The sequence below is a fragment of the Candoia aspera genome, chromosome 3, assembly GCF_035149785.1.
Source record: "Candoia aspera isolate rCanAsp1 chromosome 3, rCanAsp1.hap2, whole genome shotgun sequence".
NCBI lineage: Eukaryota > Metazoa > Chordata > Lepidosauria > Squamata > Boidae > Candoia > Candoia aspera.
Genome location: NC_086155.1, coordinates 18,012,414 through 18,031,710, shown reverse-complemented (window position 1 = coordinate 18,031,710; position 19,297 = coordinate 18,012,414). Strand labels below are relative to the sequence as shown.

The 19,297-nt window shown below is 43.2% G+C and overlaps 1 protein-coding gene across 1 annotated transcript in view; it reads right to left on the bottom strand.

The window, feature by feature from the left end:
- NFATC2 (nuclear factor of activated T cells 2) overlaps positions 1–19,297 on the bottom strand; it is a 148,426-nt gene that overhangs the window by 77,005 nt on the left and 52,124 nt on the right. The window contains exon 6 of the mRNA XM_063300047.1: positions 947–1,087. Coding sequence (XP_063156117.1) covers positions 947–1,087 — 141 coding nt within the window. The remainder of the gene's footprint in view (positions 1–946; positions 1,088–19,297) is intronic.

Below are 19,297 nucleotides of genomic sequence, written 5' to 3'. Positions count from 1 at the left end.
TATCATAACCCCCTTTGGGCACAAGCAACAGAAGTCTGCCAAACTAAACATATCCCAATTTAATGCACTCCAGAGATGCTGGAATTACTGTTTCCATAATAATTGGCTAACACGGCTGATAATGTTGGTTGGGTTGTAATATTTCCAAAACTGGTAGACACTAGATTGAGGAACAATGGCCTGACCTACTTCTCAGGGCTCCAGTTTGTAAGTGGAATGTTTCTATTTGGAAGAAAGGAAGGAAACAAACCTGGAAGAGGTCAAGGCAACTTTTGGCGGAACTTATTCCTGATCTTTGTAGAATGCCTATAGCTGGGGTTTGCCAAGATGGCAGGATGGCAAGGCTAGCAAGTGGCAGCACCTAGCATGTCTTGGAGAATCTCAAAACAAGGAGGGTTGGGCCAGATTAGTACCTGGGCTGGAGCCACTAGGAAAATCTTAAGGCTGTAAGCTACAGTGGAAAGTAAAAACTGAATAGCAAACTACAGTACATCCATATGATTATGGAAGTCATGGATATGCTAATGTAGTCACCAGTAACTGAGCTCAACTTGAGGGAGTCTTTACCTTTTACTTAGCTAACAAGTTGTGGGAGGCAGAGAGGGACACCAAAGACAACTTCCACCACTTAGAATCATAGAGTTGGAAGTGACCTAAGAGGTCATCAAAACCAAATTCCTGCACACTACAGAATTCACTACACTATCCCCAGCAGATGACTATCCAGCCTCCATTTGAAAATCTCCAGCGAAAAACCTCGTTCAGTTTTGGTTGCTTGGTGCAACAAATGGGATATTACTCTTCCTGACTGGCTTTGTGAAAAGAATTATAATAAAAGAGCTCCCTTACTTATATTTGCTGGCCCTATTTTAATAATTACGTTTAAGACAAGGCATGGATTTCCTTGATCAGCCACATGAGAGAAAGAATGCAAAGAATGCCATACCTGGTGTCTTCTCTGTGAAGACGACTTTGGATTCTGCAGTAAAATTCTGGCCAGTTAAAATCATTTGCTGTCCACCATATACAAGGCAGGTGTCAACATCTTGTCTTTCAACCATCGGAAGTTCATGAGCAGAGCGTTGGGCTGTGGACCAAATACAGACTAGAATTAAATGAAATCTTAAAAAAAAAAAAAACTGGGAAATTTCAGAAGTACCCACACGATCTATTTTGTCAATATTGCCATTTCCCCACTGCCAAAGAACTTCTCTATGAGGATAAATTTAGGGCTAAAAAATAAAAGAGGAAAAATAAATCTATACTGAAATAATCAGGAGCTGGCTCCAGAACTACAGCTCTGCTGCCCTTACTCCTTGTCTCTGACAAACAAGAACTCGGCTGAATGAACTGGACTCAGCCCATGTCTCCTTCCAAGTCAATGGCCAAATATGCAAGTATGTTACAATCCTGCAACCTAAAATATGCCACCTGCAGACTCAATTCTAATTGATAGGCCTGAATTCTTTACAAAAAGCTGAAGCAGAACTTATTCCAAGATGGAATAGAACACCTTTTGAACCAGCTATGGTAAGTAGCAGGAACATATTTGGTTGGGATATGTAAAAGCAGAGGAATTGAAGGCTGGGAGCTAAGCTGCAGAAAAAGGTGTTGCAGGAAGCCCAGTGGCTTTTCCTTGTAATGTATTCTAGGTACCTTTGATGAATATTTAAAAGGTTTTGCATTTAGCCTGTCTTGCCTTTGCAATAAAATCTTTCGAGAAGAAAGGAAGGACTGGTAAGAGGTTCAGAATTCACAGATTCAAAGTAGCCAGGCGAACCTGAAGTTTCAAATCCCTTGTTATCTAAATTCACAGAACCACCACCAAATACCTTTCAGTCACAGGTCATCGAGGCCAATCATTTGCTATAAGGCAAGACATCCTGCCCATAAGAGGTCCATCCATACCGTAACAAAGACCCAGCTAGCTTCCTTGTGGTACTGAAATTCTGAATTCCACCTTCCATCCATCTTTTTGTCGCTGAAATACCACTACTTTTGGCAACCCCCTTAGCAAAACATAATGAATAATGCTTGTCTGCCTCCTGGTTCTGTCTAGTCAAATGTGTTATATCTCTGGGTTCCATCATACACTTCCTTCGGCAATTATCTTGCCTTCTTTGAAAGACTGACCTCAGAGATGAACTGTGGTTCTACAGGAATATACTGTATTGCAGAGGACAGTTGCATAAGATTATACATGAAGCCCTGCAGGAGAAAATAGCTTGCTAGCCTTCCTGCTAGTCATGAACTGGATGAAACTGAAAAGCTATCATCAGATTATTTTTTCTTTCACAATTGAAACAGCTGGAAAGGGTCAAATAGTTTCTTTTGGCTGGTCCTAACGTCTCTCAAGCAACTGTTTAGATTAAGTGACCTAGAAGTTCAAGATCTGAATTCAAACTCCTACATGCTAATATCATCCCTTCAATGAAGGCCTCTGGAGAACTTCGTTCAACAGCTTAATAAACTTCCTAACTACCTCCTTGTGCTTTGCCCTGAATCATGGACTGCCAACTAATTCACACAGCCCTTCTGCTTATAGATGGGCATTTTCCTTCACTCCTGCTTGGACTGAACAATAGCCATGGTTGCAAGGAACACCTCCATACTATGCCACAAGCAGAATCCTTTTTAGGTACCTATCACTCAGCCTACTTTTCGTACACTGGTGCACAAAAGCTATGACAAAGCCTTCACGATTTCTTCATGTGAAAGTTTGATCATGGGAAGGTTTTAAAGGAAGTGACAGCAGCAGCTTACTAAATGATAAGCAGGAAATGAGCAGAGTAGATGTACTGATGGGTTTTCAGTGCTAGTAGAGAGTAGAGATAATGGAGAACATTGTTTAGACATTTTTTAATGAATGAACTAAATGTATAATTCCTGGATAAATCTGTGGATTGGAATGTAGCTAACTCTGCTTTTTTCAAAAAATTCGATAGATATTCTTAGCTCAAAAAGCATGCTAAAATAGGTCTTTGGAGTTGAAATTATTTCAAGAAGAAATTATCAAGTGCATATCTTAGAAGAAAATTTGTATATTATAAATATGAATTTCTGTGTATTTGAAAAACAAGTGGGAATAGTCTTAGAGTGAACTTCTATGAAATTGACACAGAAAAAGACTGATGTCATAAACTCTACAAGGAAAAAAAAACTACTTTAGATTTTGGGAATGGCTACCATGTGCAACCTAAAAACTGATATTCAAGCTTGAAAATGTAAACCGTCCTACATGAAATGGCAGCAGGATTAAGTGAGATCAGAACCGCCTCCTGAGAATGGGGCTACCTTTCTTAAGATCTCAGAAGTTTTTTGTCCCCAGTGCTGCTACCTGTTTAGGTACAGACAGCAAGATCACCCTGGGAGAAAAGGTCTATTATTAGCTATAGGTACTCTGATGCAGTCTGATGTTCTCCAGTTTTGTTGCACAACAATCATCTATAGCTATTATGACTGTGTTGATATGAGTTGCTCAACACATCTGGAGGACAGCAGTTCTTCATATTTCTATCTGCCTGAACAGTCTTGCTGTGAGTTTATTAAACTTAACGTGGTTATACAATCACAAAAGGATTCCAAAACTTAAATTTGGAACAAAGGTTTATTGCATACATGAAACTCAATACACGTCTATTACCAAAGGCATATATACCAAATTTCAGAGAACTAGCAGAATATCTATTAATATTCAGTGGGCTGTACCCATTCCCCTGGATGATTAAAAATCACCTTTCAAATTATAGTTCAGCAGTGATTACAATTAATAATTTGTACAATGTGGGTGTACAATGTTTCTTTTTCTCTCTTTAACTGCTTCATTCTTTATTATTCACACAGCTGGCCCACAAAGCTGCCAGTAGTTTATGCTAAGATTATTTTCACAGAAGTTGCTTATTTCTTCCACATGGTTTGTATGATTAATCATTCTTTGTAAACAGTCACAGTCCTGATGAGTTCATAATTGGATTTACCACTAAACAGAAAATTTATCGTTCTGAAAATGCAAGGTTAAATGATATCTAAAAAAATAAATCCAACTACAGGATTCAAAAAAAATTTTTTTTTAATGCTACAGTATCTTGGAGAATATTTTTTAGAGCTAATTCAGAGCCTAGAAAGTTCTGGAGAAAAATTCAGTGTAGCTCATCCATTATCAAAGTTTCAAGGTAAAGAAGCAGAGATTCTTTCTGCATTCAATTAGACCACCTCTGGTTTTGATAAATGGTATTCACTTTGTTTAGGGTTTAAAACCAGGTTTTCAGTTTGCAAATATTAGATCTGCTACAGAGATACAAATATCTTGTCCTGGGAAATATTTCAGTGAGATATCTATTGCCAGCTCAAGCTAGCCAGGAATGGTCTAGTTATGGTTCCCCCTTGACGTGTGAATTCCTCTTCTAAAGACATCTTAGAAACATGCAGCTCACAAGAGTAAGCTGCAATAATTTGTTCTTAATAAGTCTCACTCCTGTTGAAAGAAGTCAACCTGCCCATCAATCTGCCAGTGCTGTTATTTTGTGCCCCCTGACAGAGATTGAATGGGTAACGACTGGAGAAAGAACATTTGCCACTGTGGAATTCCTTCCACAAGACTTGCTAGATGCCTATATTGTTATCTTTTCAGAATTAGGCAAATGATTCCCGCTCCCCACCCCAGCTTTTAAAACTATTTTAAATTAAATTCCATCTTTAAAAACTTGCTGATCCAATGTGTATGTTGTTTGATCACAATGGTCTTATACTCTTATAATGAACAAGAGTATAGAAATAGATGCATACCTTATGCACATATACGGCATAGCAAGCAAGTTATTAAAAGTTTAATAAATTAAAGCAGAATATTCTTATGTATGGCTTCTAAAAGCTATAAGAATATGCACAAGGATACAGAAAGCAGCCTTATGACAACACACCATGTATACTCAGAAGTCCTATTAGTAAAATAACATTATTTTGACCAAATGGTCTAATTCAGTATTTCCCAACCTTTACAACTTCCAGATGTGAGGACTCCCAGAATTCTCTGCAATGGCCAAGTTAGCTGGAGGATTCAGGGAGCCCACACATCTGGAAGTTGCAAAACATTGGTCCAGCAAGCCAGTCTGGTTCACATTGGTTTGAATGGCTCTCCATATATTCAGACAAGCATTGTTCTACTTGAAGTTTGTTTCAGTGGAGATACTGAGAACCGAACCTGGAATTTTGTATGATCAAACACAGATTCCACCATTGAGTTATGGCCCATTTTCGAAGTGTGGAGGTACTACTCTCAGAGGTACTACTCAAAGGAGAACCACTGTCATGAGTACTGATGGTGAGCAGGAGGGGGCCCCTATCCAGGGGGGAAAACGCATGAGTAGTAGAGAGAATTTGAGCTGTCATTCAAAGAAACCCAGAAAAGACCCGCCTTGAGTTTTGGGGTTTATCTGTCTGGGTTTTCCCACGCTTCTTCAGTTTGGTAGGATTTTCTGTCTACAATAGTAGTAATAAAACACTAGAGACTTCCTCCTCGTCTCGGTGTGGTCTTTGCTTAGTCAGGACAACCACAGCAGCAAGTGCTTATGTAGTTTCTTGTCTACAAAATGGAGAGGCATCGATATCTTATAAAAAGAAGCAGACAGTTGATCTGTCAGGAAATTTCCTTTATGCTAAGTCATTATTTTGGCTCTGCATGTAGGCCAATGTTCAGTGGGGACAAGACTGAGGAAGGGGCTGATGCAATCCCTCTCAAGTTCCTTGGTCAGCCAATGTCACTAATTTGCTTGGGCCCATCAGCCATGAGTCAGCAGAGAAACCAAACAATGTGCAATACACAAATGGAAATTAAAACATAAAAGCCCAGTTACAAAAGTCTGCAGTGCATAAAACATACTAATAGTAAAATAATGAAAAGGGATGTGTCAGTCCTGTTATACCTAACCACATTTTAGACAACAAATTTATTTCTTTTTTTCTACATTGCCAATGCAAAGGGAAATGTCTTATGTGAATTATAGCTCTTCCTACGCTGCAGGTTAAACCGCTGAGCTGCTGAGCTTGCCGATCGGAAGGTCGGCAGTTTGAATCAGTGTGACGGGGTGAGCTCCCGTTGCTTGTCCCAGCTCCTGCCAACCTAGCAGTTCAAAAACATGCAAATGTGAGTAGATTAATAGGTACTGCTTCGGTGGGCAGGTAACGGCGTTCCGTTTAGTCATGCCAGCCACATGACCACGGAAGTGTCTCGGACAAACGCCGGCTCTTCGGCTTTGAAACGGAGATGAGCACCGCCCCCTGGAGTTGGACATGACTGGACTTAATGTCAAGGGAAATCTTTACCTTTACTTTTACCAATCAGAAGAGAGCAAACTTTCACTAATTTGAAGGACATAGGAGGAAAAAAAAACTTACCAAGATTTACTCTAAAGAATCTATGCTCTGGCACATGAACAGCCATAGAAACATGCCACATGTACCCAAATTCAGAATTTTGGAGGTATAAAGAATATAGCAGAGTAGGTAAAGACAGGACAAGGAAGGAAGGAAGGCCAGGACAAAATGAAATTTGACTTAATATAATTTTAATTACTTACATACTGGTGGCTAATGTACTCTTATATAAAGTTCATCTTTTGAAATTTGCTAAAATAAAAGCTAAACATTATTGGGAAGTGATAAACCATTAGAAACTTAAGAGATTTGCCTTAGACCAGGGGTAAACAAGGGCACAAGTACTCCCACTGCCCATGACCACCACCTTCAGCCTAATTCCAAACATTTTCCACAAGAGAGCAGCTTAGGACCCTGGTAACAAGTCCCTGCCCATTTTCTGCAGCCTGCTTCTTGGGAGACAGAAGATAGGAAAGAAGGGGAGGGAAAGGAAGTATTAGAGAAAGAATAGATGCCCACATTTCTTTTTGGCTCTGATCCTGTCAGCAGCAATCTTCTCCTGCATCATGCAGAGTTATTTTAGGATCTTGCTAGCTAAGTATTGTGTATCAGGAGCAGGCAACAGTGGCACTCCAAAGCTGCCGAACTACAAATCCCAGCATCCCTATGAAACATCGTCAATGGTAGAGAATGCTGAAAGTTGTAGTTCAGCAACATCTGGAGAGGTAGTTTGCTTTTCTTGGTTATATTGATTGGCAGCAGCTGCCCCAGGCTTCAGAAAGGGATTTTTCCTAAAATGTGTGCTTTGCACCTCTGTTACCAATTAGTGGGGAAATGGCTGAAGAACTATGAGGAAAAACACAGTTCAAGATAATGACCCTATAGGCAACTCTATAGTTGAGTGGATAATAAAAACAGTAATAGCAGTAGTAGTAAAAGGAGTGAGGAGAAGTAAGCTGCCATCTAGTTAGGTTTGACTCCTGGTGATAATGGGCAAATATGGTCTCTTTGATTTTCTCCAACTACCTATTCATTTTCCTTTCCTCCTTTTATTTCCCTCAACCTAACGAAGCATAATAGTTATTTCTCAGACAAAGTAGATGAGTTTCTGCTTGCTCACCACCACATCGAGGGAACAATCAGCTTTTATTGGACTGATTATCAGTCCTTTGTTTGTTTATTGGTTTAGTCGCTTCCGACTCTTCGTGACTTCATGGACCAGCCCACGCCAGAGCTTCCTGTCGGTCATCAACACCCCCAGCTCCCCCAGGGATGAGTCCGTCACCTCTAGAATATCATCCATCCACCTTGCCCTTGGTCGGCCCCTCTTCCTTTTGCCCTCCACTCTCCCTAGCATCAGCATCTTCTGCAGGGTGTCCTGTCTTCTCATTATGTAGCCAAAGTATTTCGGTTTTGCCTTTAATATCATTCCTTCAAGTGAGCAGTCTGGCTTTATTTCCTGGAGCATGGACTGGTTTGATCTTCTTGCAGTCCAAGGCACTCTCAGAATTTTCCTCCAACACCGCAGTTCAAAAGCATCGATCTTCCTTCTCTCAGCCTTCCTTATGGTCCAGCTCTCGCAGCCATATGTTACTACGGGGAACACCATTGCTTTAACTATGCGGACCTTTGTTGTCAGTGTGAGGTCTCTGCTCTTGACTATTTTATCGAGATTTGTCATTGCTCTCTCCCAAGGATCAAGCGTCTTCTGATTTCCTGACTGCAGTCAGCATCTGCAGTAATCTTTGCACCTAGAAAGACAAAGTCTTTCACTGCTTCTACATTTTCTCCCTCTATTTGCCAGTTATCAATCAAGCTGGTTGCCATAATCTTGGTTTTTTTGAGGTTTAGCTGCAAGCCAGCTTTTGCACTTCCTTCTTTCACCTTCATCATAAGGCTCCTCAGTTCCTCTTCGCTTTCAGCCATCAAAGTGGTATCGTCTGCGTATCTGAGATTGTTAATGTTTCCTCCAGCGATTTTAACTCCGGCCTTGGAGTCCTCAAGCCCAGCATGTCACATGATGTGTTCTGTGTACAAGTTGAATAGGTAGGGTGAGAGTATACAGCCCTGCCGTACTCCTTTCCCAATCTTAAACCAGTCCGTTGTTCCGTGGTCTGTTCTTATTGTTGCTACTTGGTCGTTATACAGATTCTTCAGGAGGCAGACAAGATGACTTGGTATCCCCATACCGCTAAGAACTTGCCACAATTTGTTATGGTCCACACAGTCAAAGGCTTTAGAATAGTCAATAAAACAGAAATAGATGTTTTTCTGAAACTCCCTGGCTTTTTCCATTATCCAGCGGATATTGGCAATTTGGTCCCTAGTTCCTCTGCCTTTTCTAAACCCAGCTTGTACATCTGGCAATTCTCGCTCCATGAATTGCTGAAGTCTACCTTGCAGGACCTTGAGCATTACCTTACTGGCATGTGAAATGAGTGCCACTGTTCGATAGTTTGAACATTCTTTAGTGTTTCCCTTTTTTGGTATGGGGATATAAGTTGATTTTTTCCAATCTGATGGCCATTCTTGTGTTTTCCAAATGTGCTGGCATATAGCATGCATTACCTTGACAGCATCATCTTGCAAGATTTTGAACAGTTCAGCTGGGATGCCGTCGTCTCCTGCTGCCTTGTTATTAGCAATGCTTCTTAAGGCCCATTCAACCTCACTCTTCAGGATGTCTGGCTCTAGCTCACTGACCACACCGTCAAAGCTATCCCCGATATTGTTATCCTTCCTATACAGGTCTTCTGTATATTCTTGCCACCTTTTCTTGATCTCTTCTTCTTCTGTTAGGTCCTTGCCATCTTTGTTTTTGATCATACCCATTTTGGCCTGGAATTTACCTCCAATGTTTCTAATTTTCTGGAAGAGGTCTCTTGTCCTTCCTATTCTACTGTCTTCTTCCACTTCTGCGCATTGCTTGTTTAAAAATAATTCCTTATCTCTTCTGGCTAACCTCTGGAATTTTGCATTTAATTGGGCATATCTCCCCCTATCACTGTTGCCTTTGGCTTTCCTTCTTTCTTGGGCTACTTCTAGTGTCTCAGCAGACAGCCATTTTGCCTTCTTGGTTTTCTCTTTCTTTGGGATGTATTTTGTTGCCGCCTCCTGAACAATGTTGCAAACTTCCGTCCATAGTTCTTCCGGGACCCTATCTACTAAGTCCAGTCCCTTAAATCGATTCTTCACCTCCACTGCATATTCCTTAGGAATATTAGTGAGCTCATATCTAGCTGATCTGTGGGTCTTCCCTAATCTCTTCAGTCTGATCCTAAATTGTGCAAGAAGAAGTTCGTGATTGGAACTACAGTCAGCTCCAGGTCTTGTTTTTACCGACTGTATAGATATCCGCCACCTTTGGCTGCAAAGGATGTAGTCAATCTGATTTTGTGTTGTCCATCTGGTGAAGTCCATGTATAAAGCCGTCTCTTAGGTTGTTGGAAGAGAGTGTTTGTTATGCAGAGTGAGTTGACTTGGCAAAATTCTATCAGCCTATGTCCTGCTTCATTTTGTTCTCCCAGGCCATGCTTACCTGTAATTCCAGGTGTCATTTGACTGCCCACCTTAGCATTCCAGTCTCCCGTGATGAAAATAACATCTCTTTTAGGCGTGTTGTCCAGTAGGTGCTGCAGATCCTCATAGAACTGCTCTACTTCAGCTTCTTCAGCATCTGTGGTTGCAACGTATATTTGGATCACTGTGATGTTAGATGGCTTGCCCTGAATTCGAATTGAGATCATTCTATCGTTTTTTGGATTGTGTCCAAGCACTGCTTTCGCCACTTTACTATTAATTATGAAGGCTACTCCATTTCTTCTGTGGTCCTCTTGTCCACAGTAGTAGATCTGGTGGTCATTTGATGTGAAGTGGCCCATTCCAGTCCATTTCAGTTCACTGATGCCCAAAATGTCTATCTTTAATCTTGACATCTCACCAATAACCACATCCAGTTTGCCCTGGCTCATAGTTCTTACATTCCAGGTTCCAATGGTGTGTTGATCCTTAGAACATCGGATTCGCCGTTCACCACCAGCACCGTCGGCCGCTAGCCGTCCTTTCGGCTTTGAGCTAGCTGCCTCATCACGTCGGGCTAGTTGAACTCATCCTCTGTTCCTCCCCAGTAGCATTTTGACCATCTTCCGACCTGGGGGTCTCATCTTCCGATGGTATACCGACATATCTCTGGTTGTACTGATCCATTTAGTTTTCACGGCAAGAATACCGGGGTGGGTTGCCATTACCTTCCCCAGGGATCGCATTTAGTCTGACCTCTCTGTCATGACCTTCCCGTCTTGGGTGGCCCTTCACGGTTTAGCTCATGGCATCATTGAGGTGCTCACGCTCCAGCACCATGACAAGGTAACGATCCTTTGCTGAAGTATCAGTGCTTAGTACTCTCTAAAACCATAATATGGTGAGCTCTGTCTTCTTTGCTTTTTCTCAGTGTTCAGGTTACACTGCTGGATGATGATGATGATGATATAAATATCTGTTCTTTGTTGATAAAATCAGCTGAATGTGAGGCTAATAGCTACTAATGCTTACAAGATTCATTAGCTCTCTTGGTTCTGTCTTTCCAGTAGTGCCTGATTCCAGTATCAGAGGCAATGTTTGCAGACCTGTGATTGCAGAACTATATATATGTAAATATTTCTTTAAATATTTGTTAATCTGTTAAACATTGTCACAAGGAAACTAACTTCGGGCTTTTATCGTTTATGCTTTTGGTTTGGAAATGCAGTCCTCCTGTGTGAACCTTTTTTTAAAAAATTAATATTCTAAAAACCAGGAAAATAAAAACAAATGGTAAGAAATCAGGAGCCCAATGATATATTAATCTCCTCCAGTGTTTCCGAATTTTGTGTCCTCCAAATGTGTTGGCCTGAAATTGCCATACTCAGCCAACAGGAATAACCACTGCCATGCTGGGTGGAGAATGATTGGGTTGTAGTCCAAAATATTTGTAGGGCATCAGATTTGGGAAGGCTAGAATAGACTGATGCATATTTGAAAAGGGGTTATTTGTAATAATATTGGCATGCATGGGTTCAGGGTAGTTTTTTGGAGGGGTGGGTATGTGCTCTTAATCCTTGGTAAATTCACTGCCCCGAGGGCATGGGAATCAGTAAAATTTAGACTTACAATTTCACACTATTCCTTCTCTTCCCCTCAGGGGCTGGCACTTCAAAAAGCTATTGTAGTTTAAGAGCTCTGTACACAACACCAGCTTACCCAGCTGGGGTGACTTATCCAGCTGCGGTGTTTACTTTCAATAGCAACAGCCACCGACAAAATGCAAGAATGCTTCTGCTAATGAAGTGCTCACTTTTGCCTTGAAACAACATTTCATCCCTGTTAACAGCAATGGCCATTTCCTTGTGTAATTTTATTCAAGTCACAGGCAAATCAACGTTACAGATCCTTGAGGCGGACAATATGAAGGGCAGAGGAGGGTGGCAGGGAGAAATTTGGGCTATCAGGGATGATGTTGCTTTGCTTGCTGAGCTTTAGAATTGGGACTGAAAGGGACTGAAGAGAAAAAAAACCAAAGGATTGACTTGGTAGCATCCGGTAGACCATGGCTCAAAAACCATGATGTTTTGTTTCAGTTATTATCACAACTGCAATTACTATTCAGAGAAAATAGCTCATCTGGCCCATCAGAGGGATTCTGCATCAAAATAAAGAAATTATCATATAATTGATATGAGATTGACTGTAAAGATGTATGAATGCAAGGAGGGAGCCCTACTTAGAGCCAGAGATTCCCGAGGTCCAGGAGTGGGGGCTAATGGATCAGGAGTCACTGGGGGCTGTAGTGCAGGGCACATCATTGAGGTGCTGACGGGTAGGGGATGGTATGGCGGGAGCTGGAGGGCGGGCCATCTTCAGGGAAGATGCCCCTGGTGTTTGCTACCGGTGGTGTGTTCCAGCCCTCTGTGCTCAGACCCAGGCCCTGGTCAGAGACCCACAGAGGCCCTGGTCCCCAGCTGCTGCTTTTTAATGCCAGGTCAGTTAATAACAAGGCCCCCCTCATATGTGACTTGATCACTGAGGAGGGGGCAGCCCTGGCATGTATTACCGAGACCGGGCTGGGCCTGGAAGGGGGGGTGCCCCTTTCGGAAATGTGCCCAGCTGGGATTACGGTATGGCACCAGCCAAGATCCCAGAGCAGGGGAGGAGGGGTGGCTGTTGTCATCCGAGAGTCTCTTGTGGCCTTCAGGGGCGCTGCTCCGCGAGTGGCCAGTTGTGAGACCCTGTTTTTCAAGTTGGGTTCCCGAGAACAGTTGGGAGTGTTGCTGCTGTTCCAGCCTCCCTTGTCCTGATAAGCAGGAACCACGCCGAGACGAGGAATAAGTCTCTAGTGTTTTATTACTGCTACGGTAGACAGAAAATCCTACCAAACTGAAGAAGCGTGAGAAAACCCATACAGATAAACCCCAAAAGTCAAGGTAGGTCTGTTCTGTGTCTCTTTGAAATCCTCTCTGCTCAAATTCTCTCTACTATGCATGTGTTTTCCCCCCTGGATAGGGGCCCCCTCCTGCACATCAGTGCTCATGACATCCCTGCTGCGTGGCAGCCTCCCTGCCTGAGCTGCTCAAGGCCGTCTCGGGGCTGGCGGTGGAGTTCCCCAGGCTCATGGTTCTGGGGGACTTCAACCTGCCATCCCTGGGGCGTGCCTCAGAGGTGGCTCGGGAGTTCAAGGCTACCATGGCAGCCATGGGCCTGTCCCAGATAATTCAGGACCCGACTCGAGACAGTGGCCTCACCCCGGACTGGGTTTTTCTTGTCGGAGCAGTGGCAATGTGATCTGAGGGGAGAGTTACAGCTGTCCCACTGTCATGGTCAGACCACGCCCTGGTGGCCCTGAGATTCTCTTATGCCACCCCCCTCCGCAGGGAGGCAGGACCCATTAGATTGGTCCGCCCCCGGCAACTGATGGACCCAGCAGGGTTTCAGAGGGAGCTGGGGGTTATACCCGGTGATCTGCTGCACGGTCCAGCAGAGGCCCTGGCTGCTGCTTGGAATAGAGAGGCGGCTGGGGCCTTGGACAGGATCACGCCTGTGTGGCCTCTCTTGTCCCATAGAACCTGGCATTCCCCATGGTTTACAGAGGAGTTGAGGGTTCTGAAGAGGATTAAGAGATGCCTAGAGTGCCGCTGGAGGAAGACAAAGACTGAATTTGACTGAACACAGGTAAGAGCTGCTATTAAGGCCTACCTTGTGGCGATAAAAGCAGCGAAACGTCAATACTTCTCCGCTCTTATTGCATCTGCAGAATGCCGCCTGACAGCCCTGTTTAAAATCACTCAATCCCTTTTGGGGAAGGTGGGCTTAGCGACCCACCTACAGGGCCATGCAGAGGAATTTGCTGAGCATCTCCAGGACAAAATCGCTCAGATCTGCTCCAAGTTAGACTCCAGGCATGAGGCTTGGTCTGGAGGGATACCAGGGGAATGGGCTTACCCAGTTATCTGGGAGCAGTTTGATCCTGTTGGACCTGAGGAAGTGGACAGGATCCTACAGACAGTAAATGCCACCACATGCCAGCTAGACCCCTGCCCTTCCTGGCTAGTAAAAGCAGCCCAGGAGGTGACATGTGGTTGGGTCCATGCGATGGTTAATACATCCTTGGGACAGGGGGTGTTCCTGGGTACCTTTAAAGAGGCATTGGTGCACCCCCTCCTCAAGAAGCCATTGCTGGACCCTACCGTTCTGGACAATTTTCGTCCAGTCTCTCACTTCTCCTTTTTGGGGAAGGTGGTTGAGAAAGTGGTGGCTTTGCAGCTCCAAAGGGTCCTGGAGGAAACAGATTATCTAGACCCCTTTCAGTCAGGTTTCAGGCCCGGTTATGGGACAGAAACGGCATTGGTCGCACTTATGGATGATCTCTGGAGGGAGCGGGATGGAGGCAGTGCATCCATCCTCACTCTCCTTGATCTCTCAGCGGCTTTCGATACCATCGACCATGGTATCCTTTTGGGGCGGCTCAGGGAGTTGGGGGTGGGTAGCGTAGTTTTACGCTGGTTCACCTCCTTCCTCTAGGGCCAGTCCCAATCGGTGGTGATAGGGGAGGAGAGATCGGCCCCACAGCCCCTTCTTTGTGGGGTGCCGCAGGGATCAGTACTCTCCCCTCTCCTTTTTAACATCTACATGACACCGCTGGGCGAGATCATCCGTCACCATGGGATGAGGTTTCATCAGTATGCTGATGATACTCAATTGTATATCTCCATCCCGGGTGAAGTAAGTGATGCCATGACTGCTCTCTCCGAGTGTCTGGGGGCCTGGATGGGGAACAACAGGCTTCAACTGAACCCTGGTAAGACCGAGTAGCTGTGGGTTAATGGTTCTTCCGTATCCGGGACATTAACATCTCTGGTTCTGGATGGGGTTGCACTGCCCCAGACAGACCCAGTGCGGAACTTGGGGGTCCTCCTGGACTCAGGGCTCCTGCTCAAAGAGCAGGTGGCAGCCGTGGCCAGGAGAGCCTTTGTGCAGCTACATGCTGTGCACAGTTACACCCCTTCCTGGATCGGGAGGCCTTTCGAACAGTCACTCACACCCTTGTTATCTCTCACATAGACTATTGCAATGCACTCTACATGGGGCTACCCTTGAAAAGTATCCGGAAGCTTCAGCTGGTCCAGAATGCAGCCGTGCGAGCTGTTTTTGGTGCCCCCAGAAGGGCACATGTAACACCGCTGCTTTGTGAGCTGCGTTGGGTACCAGTTTGCTTCCGGGTCCAATTCAAAGTGTTGGTTATTACCTTTAAAGCCCTACATGGCATGGGGCCAGGTTACCTGAGGGACCACCTCTTCCCCATTACATCAGCCCATCCCACCTGATCGTGCAGAGCGGGCATGCTGCGGACCCCGTCTGTAAGAGAATTCCATCTGGCGGGGTCCAGGAAGCGGGCCTCCTCTGCAGTAGCTCCTGCCCTGTGGAACATGCTGCCCCCGGAGGTGAGATTGGCCCCATCACTCCTGGCCTTTCAGAGGAGTCTGAAGACCTGGTTCTGCCGCCTCGCTTGGGGTGGAGAGGGGAATAGATCTACATGGGGATGGTTGCTATAGACCACTCCTCCCACACTTGGACTGTTTTAGATTCTTTCGCCACTTGGACTTTTTATCTCTTCTTTTATTTATATTATTTATCATCGTATTTTTATACTGTATATTTTATTATTGTTGTTTTTAATCGATCGTTGTAAACCTCCCAGAGTCCCCCGATGGGAGGAGATGGGCGGGGACAAATTAGACAGACAGAGGAAGGAAGGAAGGAAGGAAGGAAGGAAGGAAGCAAGGAAGCAAGGAAGCAAGGAAGCAAGGAAGCAAGGAAGCAAGGAAGCAAGGAAGCAAGGAAGCAAGGAAGCAAGGAGTATGGTAACCCACAGGCTTGGGTGTCATTGACATAACATTTTTCAAAATAATATAGAGGTCTTTTCAACTTTTCAGGTAAGTTCCATGGTTTCTTCCAACCATGAGGGACATTAAAATGGAGATGGATATGCCAAGGGTAAGGGCCACGTGTTAGCCAGGAAGTTGATGCAGAATTCTAGAACACTTTGCTACCTGTGAATTTTGTCAAAATATCAATGACAAAAAAACAAAAGTTGGTTCTTATTCATCATTACCATGTATAACTAAGCATCTCTCTTTCTACTGTCTAAAACACAACTAATAATCTCCTAGGCTAGATGGATAGTTTATAATTTCTAGGGAACAGTTAAAATCAGATGAGAGATACGCAGATCACTGCAAATAAAATAGATTCTTTTATTCCCTGCTTTAAAAGACAGATAACTCTTCCAGCAAATTTAAGTCCAAATTTTTAATTAAAATATTTGGACATAAAATTTGCAGGTCTGTTTAGAAGCAAAGATGATTTTACCTACTTTTGAAAATGTACATAGTGGTTCCCCTTTCTTTTCACAGCAACATCCACCTCCCCGAGCAGGTTCAAAGCAGTGCAAGGTTCTCCTCAAATACTGATGTTTTAATGCAACACTTCTTCGGCTGACCATGTGACCATGAAATATTGCATAATTATACGGTCAATTTAGGAAATGCTACAAAGGAAAATCAATGTCTGTGAAGAATCCCATGCTTCAGGGCATTTTTCTTTTGAAAAGAAAGAGAAAGGCAAGAGTTCTGGCCATCCTGTTTATTTTTGCTAGCCTTTTTTTCCCCTGGGGAAGGACAAACACTAGCTGAATTTCAGATGGCAAATACCATTTGTCCCACCACAGATCTTTGGTGGTAGAAAAACCCAAATTCTCTTCCAGATAGGAATTATAGTAAAATTCGTTGACATCTTTAGATGAGATTAAGCAACAGTTGATAAGTCATTTACATAAAATTAATGCTACGTATGTGAACTTTCATGTCAGAGCTTCTCGCATGGAACTGTCATGCAGTCAGCCACCACATACTGAATGCTTCAAAGAACCTCACTGACTGGGTCAGAAACTTCTCTTCCCTAGCGAGTAAAAGCACTGGATTCATTCTTTGGAGCTTAATTTCCTCTTGAATCTAGGCTCTAAAGATGGATGTTGTTAAGGGAGATAAGAGATTATAAATCAGGCATGACACTCTAGGAACCTACAGTGCTTCAGTGAAGTGGTCCTTATTAGTCCACACCTACCTCTACCGCTGTTGGTTCATATGAGTCGCTTTGGGCTATGTAATAACACTCTCAAAACCAGTGCCTACTCCAATCATTGAAAGTGTGACTAGAAGTGCCATTCCTACAGAGTAAAAGTGCTACATGAAACGGACTCCAAAGGGGATTTGGGCTTCTATTTCTCTGGTTTTCAAAAGGAATGTCTTCTCATCTAAATGCAGGAGGGGTAAGAAGAAAAGAGATTATGATTTTACAAGTAATGTTTGCTGAAGTATTACTTTGACAAGTAATGTTTGCTTTAATTGAAATTAAAACTAGGCTAAAGCTAAGTTAAGAACATAAAAGGATCCCTGCTGTATCAGGACAAAAATCTAAGAAACCTAGTATCCTGTATCCAACAACAGTTAGCTAGATACTTCCATGAAATCTACCATATTGAAGCAACGGTCCTTCCTGTGCTATTTCTCCCCCCTCTCGACCCCATCTCGCACCCATTATTCAAAGACAATCACTCAACTTTCTACAACCCGCCGTTTTCCACACGTGATGACTTCAACTCCCAGAACTGCAAGCAAGCATGAAAAGCACCAGAACAGACAAGGCTCTACTGTTTCCTATTTCAAGTAGAAATTCCAACAATAGGTGTGACAGCTGTTGTTGGCTGTGGATAGTACACAGCTCGCTAAATACGGGCTGTGGCTCCCATGGTAGCAATCACTCTAGGAGAAGCTCAAGATAACGTTGCAAACTACATCAGACTTCTCCTTCCTGCCCTGGTTAAAGTGTGAACTCAACAGTTATGAACTCAGGAGCCCAACAAAGCTGAAAGGTATTTGGACCTTCCACACAGTATGGAGGTGAACCTTTATGAACTCAGATTAACTTGCTTAATTTAAAACACAAGATTCTAGTCCATAAAGTTAGAGACACACACTGTAGAAAAGTATAAATGGATTTGGGAAAACAGTTACTTGCTTAATCAAGATGTACTTTTATTTCGGAAAACCAGGCTGCCAATTTTCTAAACTTCTTTTTTTATTTACCACCAATATCATGTGAATAAGAAACATTTATTTTAAAAGTACAGTAAATATTTTTCAAAGGTTGAATAATTAAACTTCGGCACTCTGCTCACCTATCCATATCTTTCCTAGAATAACAGTGTATTTCTGTTCCTGCTATAATACCTTCCCTCCTATGCAAACAACATTCATTTATGAAAAATACTTCCATTTGCATCTATGCCATTACTTTTCATCATTCATAGTAAACAAGGCACCTAAGTTTGCTTGAGAGAGAGGCATCATAGAAGAGCTATTAAAGTAACATGAATTTAATATGAGGGAGGGAGGGAGGGAGGGAGGGAGGGAGGAAGGAAGGAAGGAAGGAAGGAAGGAAGGAAGGAAGGAAGGAAAGAAGGAAGGAAGGCTTTTCATTGTTTTTGAGCAGAGTTACTGAAAATGGACAGCCCTCATAATGCCCTGCCTGAAAACAGCAGGCTGATGAATCCCCCGAGAATCCTCAGAATAGTTTGTTGTTGCTCTTTAACTAGACTTCTGTTGCCAATCTCCCAGTTGGCTTTCTTTGTTGCAGGAAAGCCGCAGAAGATTTGCCAAGATGAAGACATTCTTTCCACTGCACTTGCAACTGTGCCACATATCATAAATGTAGAATATCTAAATTTTATGTGAAACTTGGAAAAGAGGGGAAAAAATTAAAAAGGGAAACTTCCAAGGAAGTTGTTTCAAAAGAAGTGATTTGAGCCAACTCCATCCAAATTAAAAAATGCCTTTGTAACTAAATAGAGAAGTGTCAAAATTAATCATGTAAATCTCGAGGGAAGAGTAAAACAGATAACTTTGCTCTGATAACATTTATAGTACCAAGTATCTGCAAAAGGACAGTCAAACGATAAGAACCTGAGTCCTGCTAGTTCAGACCACAGGTCTATTAAATGCAGCATTTTCTTCCCACGGTGGTTACCAGATGCTGTGGGAAGTGTGTTTCCCAGCACGCCCTTCGAAGGTCAGGTGTGGTCCTCAGTCCAAAGTTGGCAGTTCTGATTTACCATAATTGACAGTAGCTTTCCAGGGTTTCAGACTAAGGACTTTCTTGGGAGTGTCTGTCTGAGATATTTTTGTAATCTTCCCCCATTGTTGGACTCAAGCAATGTTTCCCTTTTTGTCGCTTTGGTAACAAGACTTCCCTCTCTCCATCAAGGTCATAATCTTTACTCTCTACCAATCTTGGGGCTCCCCTGAGCATGGCAATACTTCCATCTTGTTCAGATATT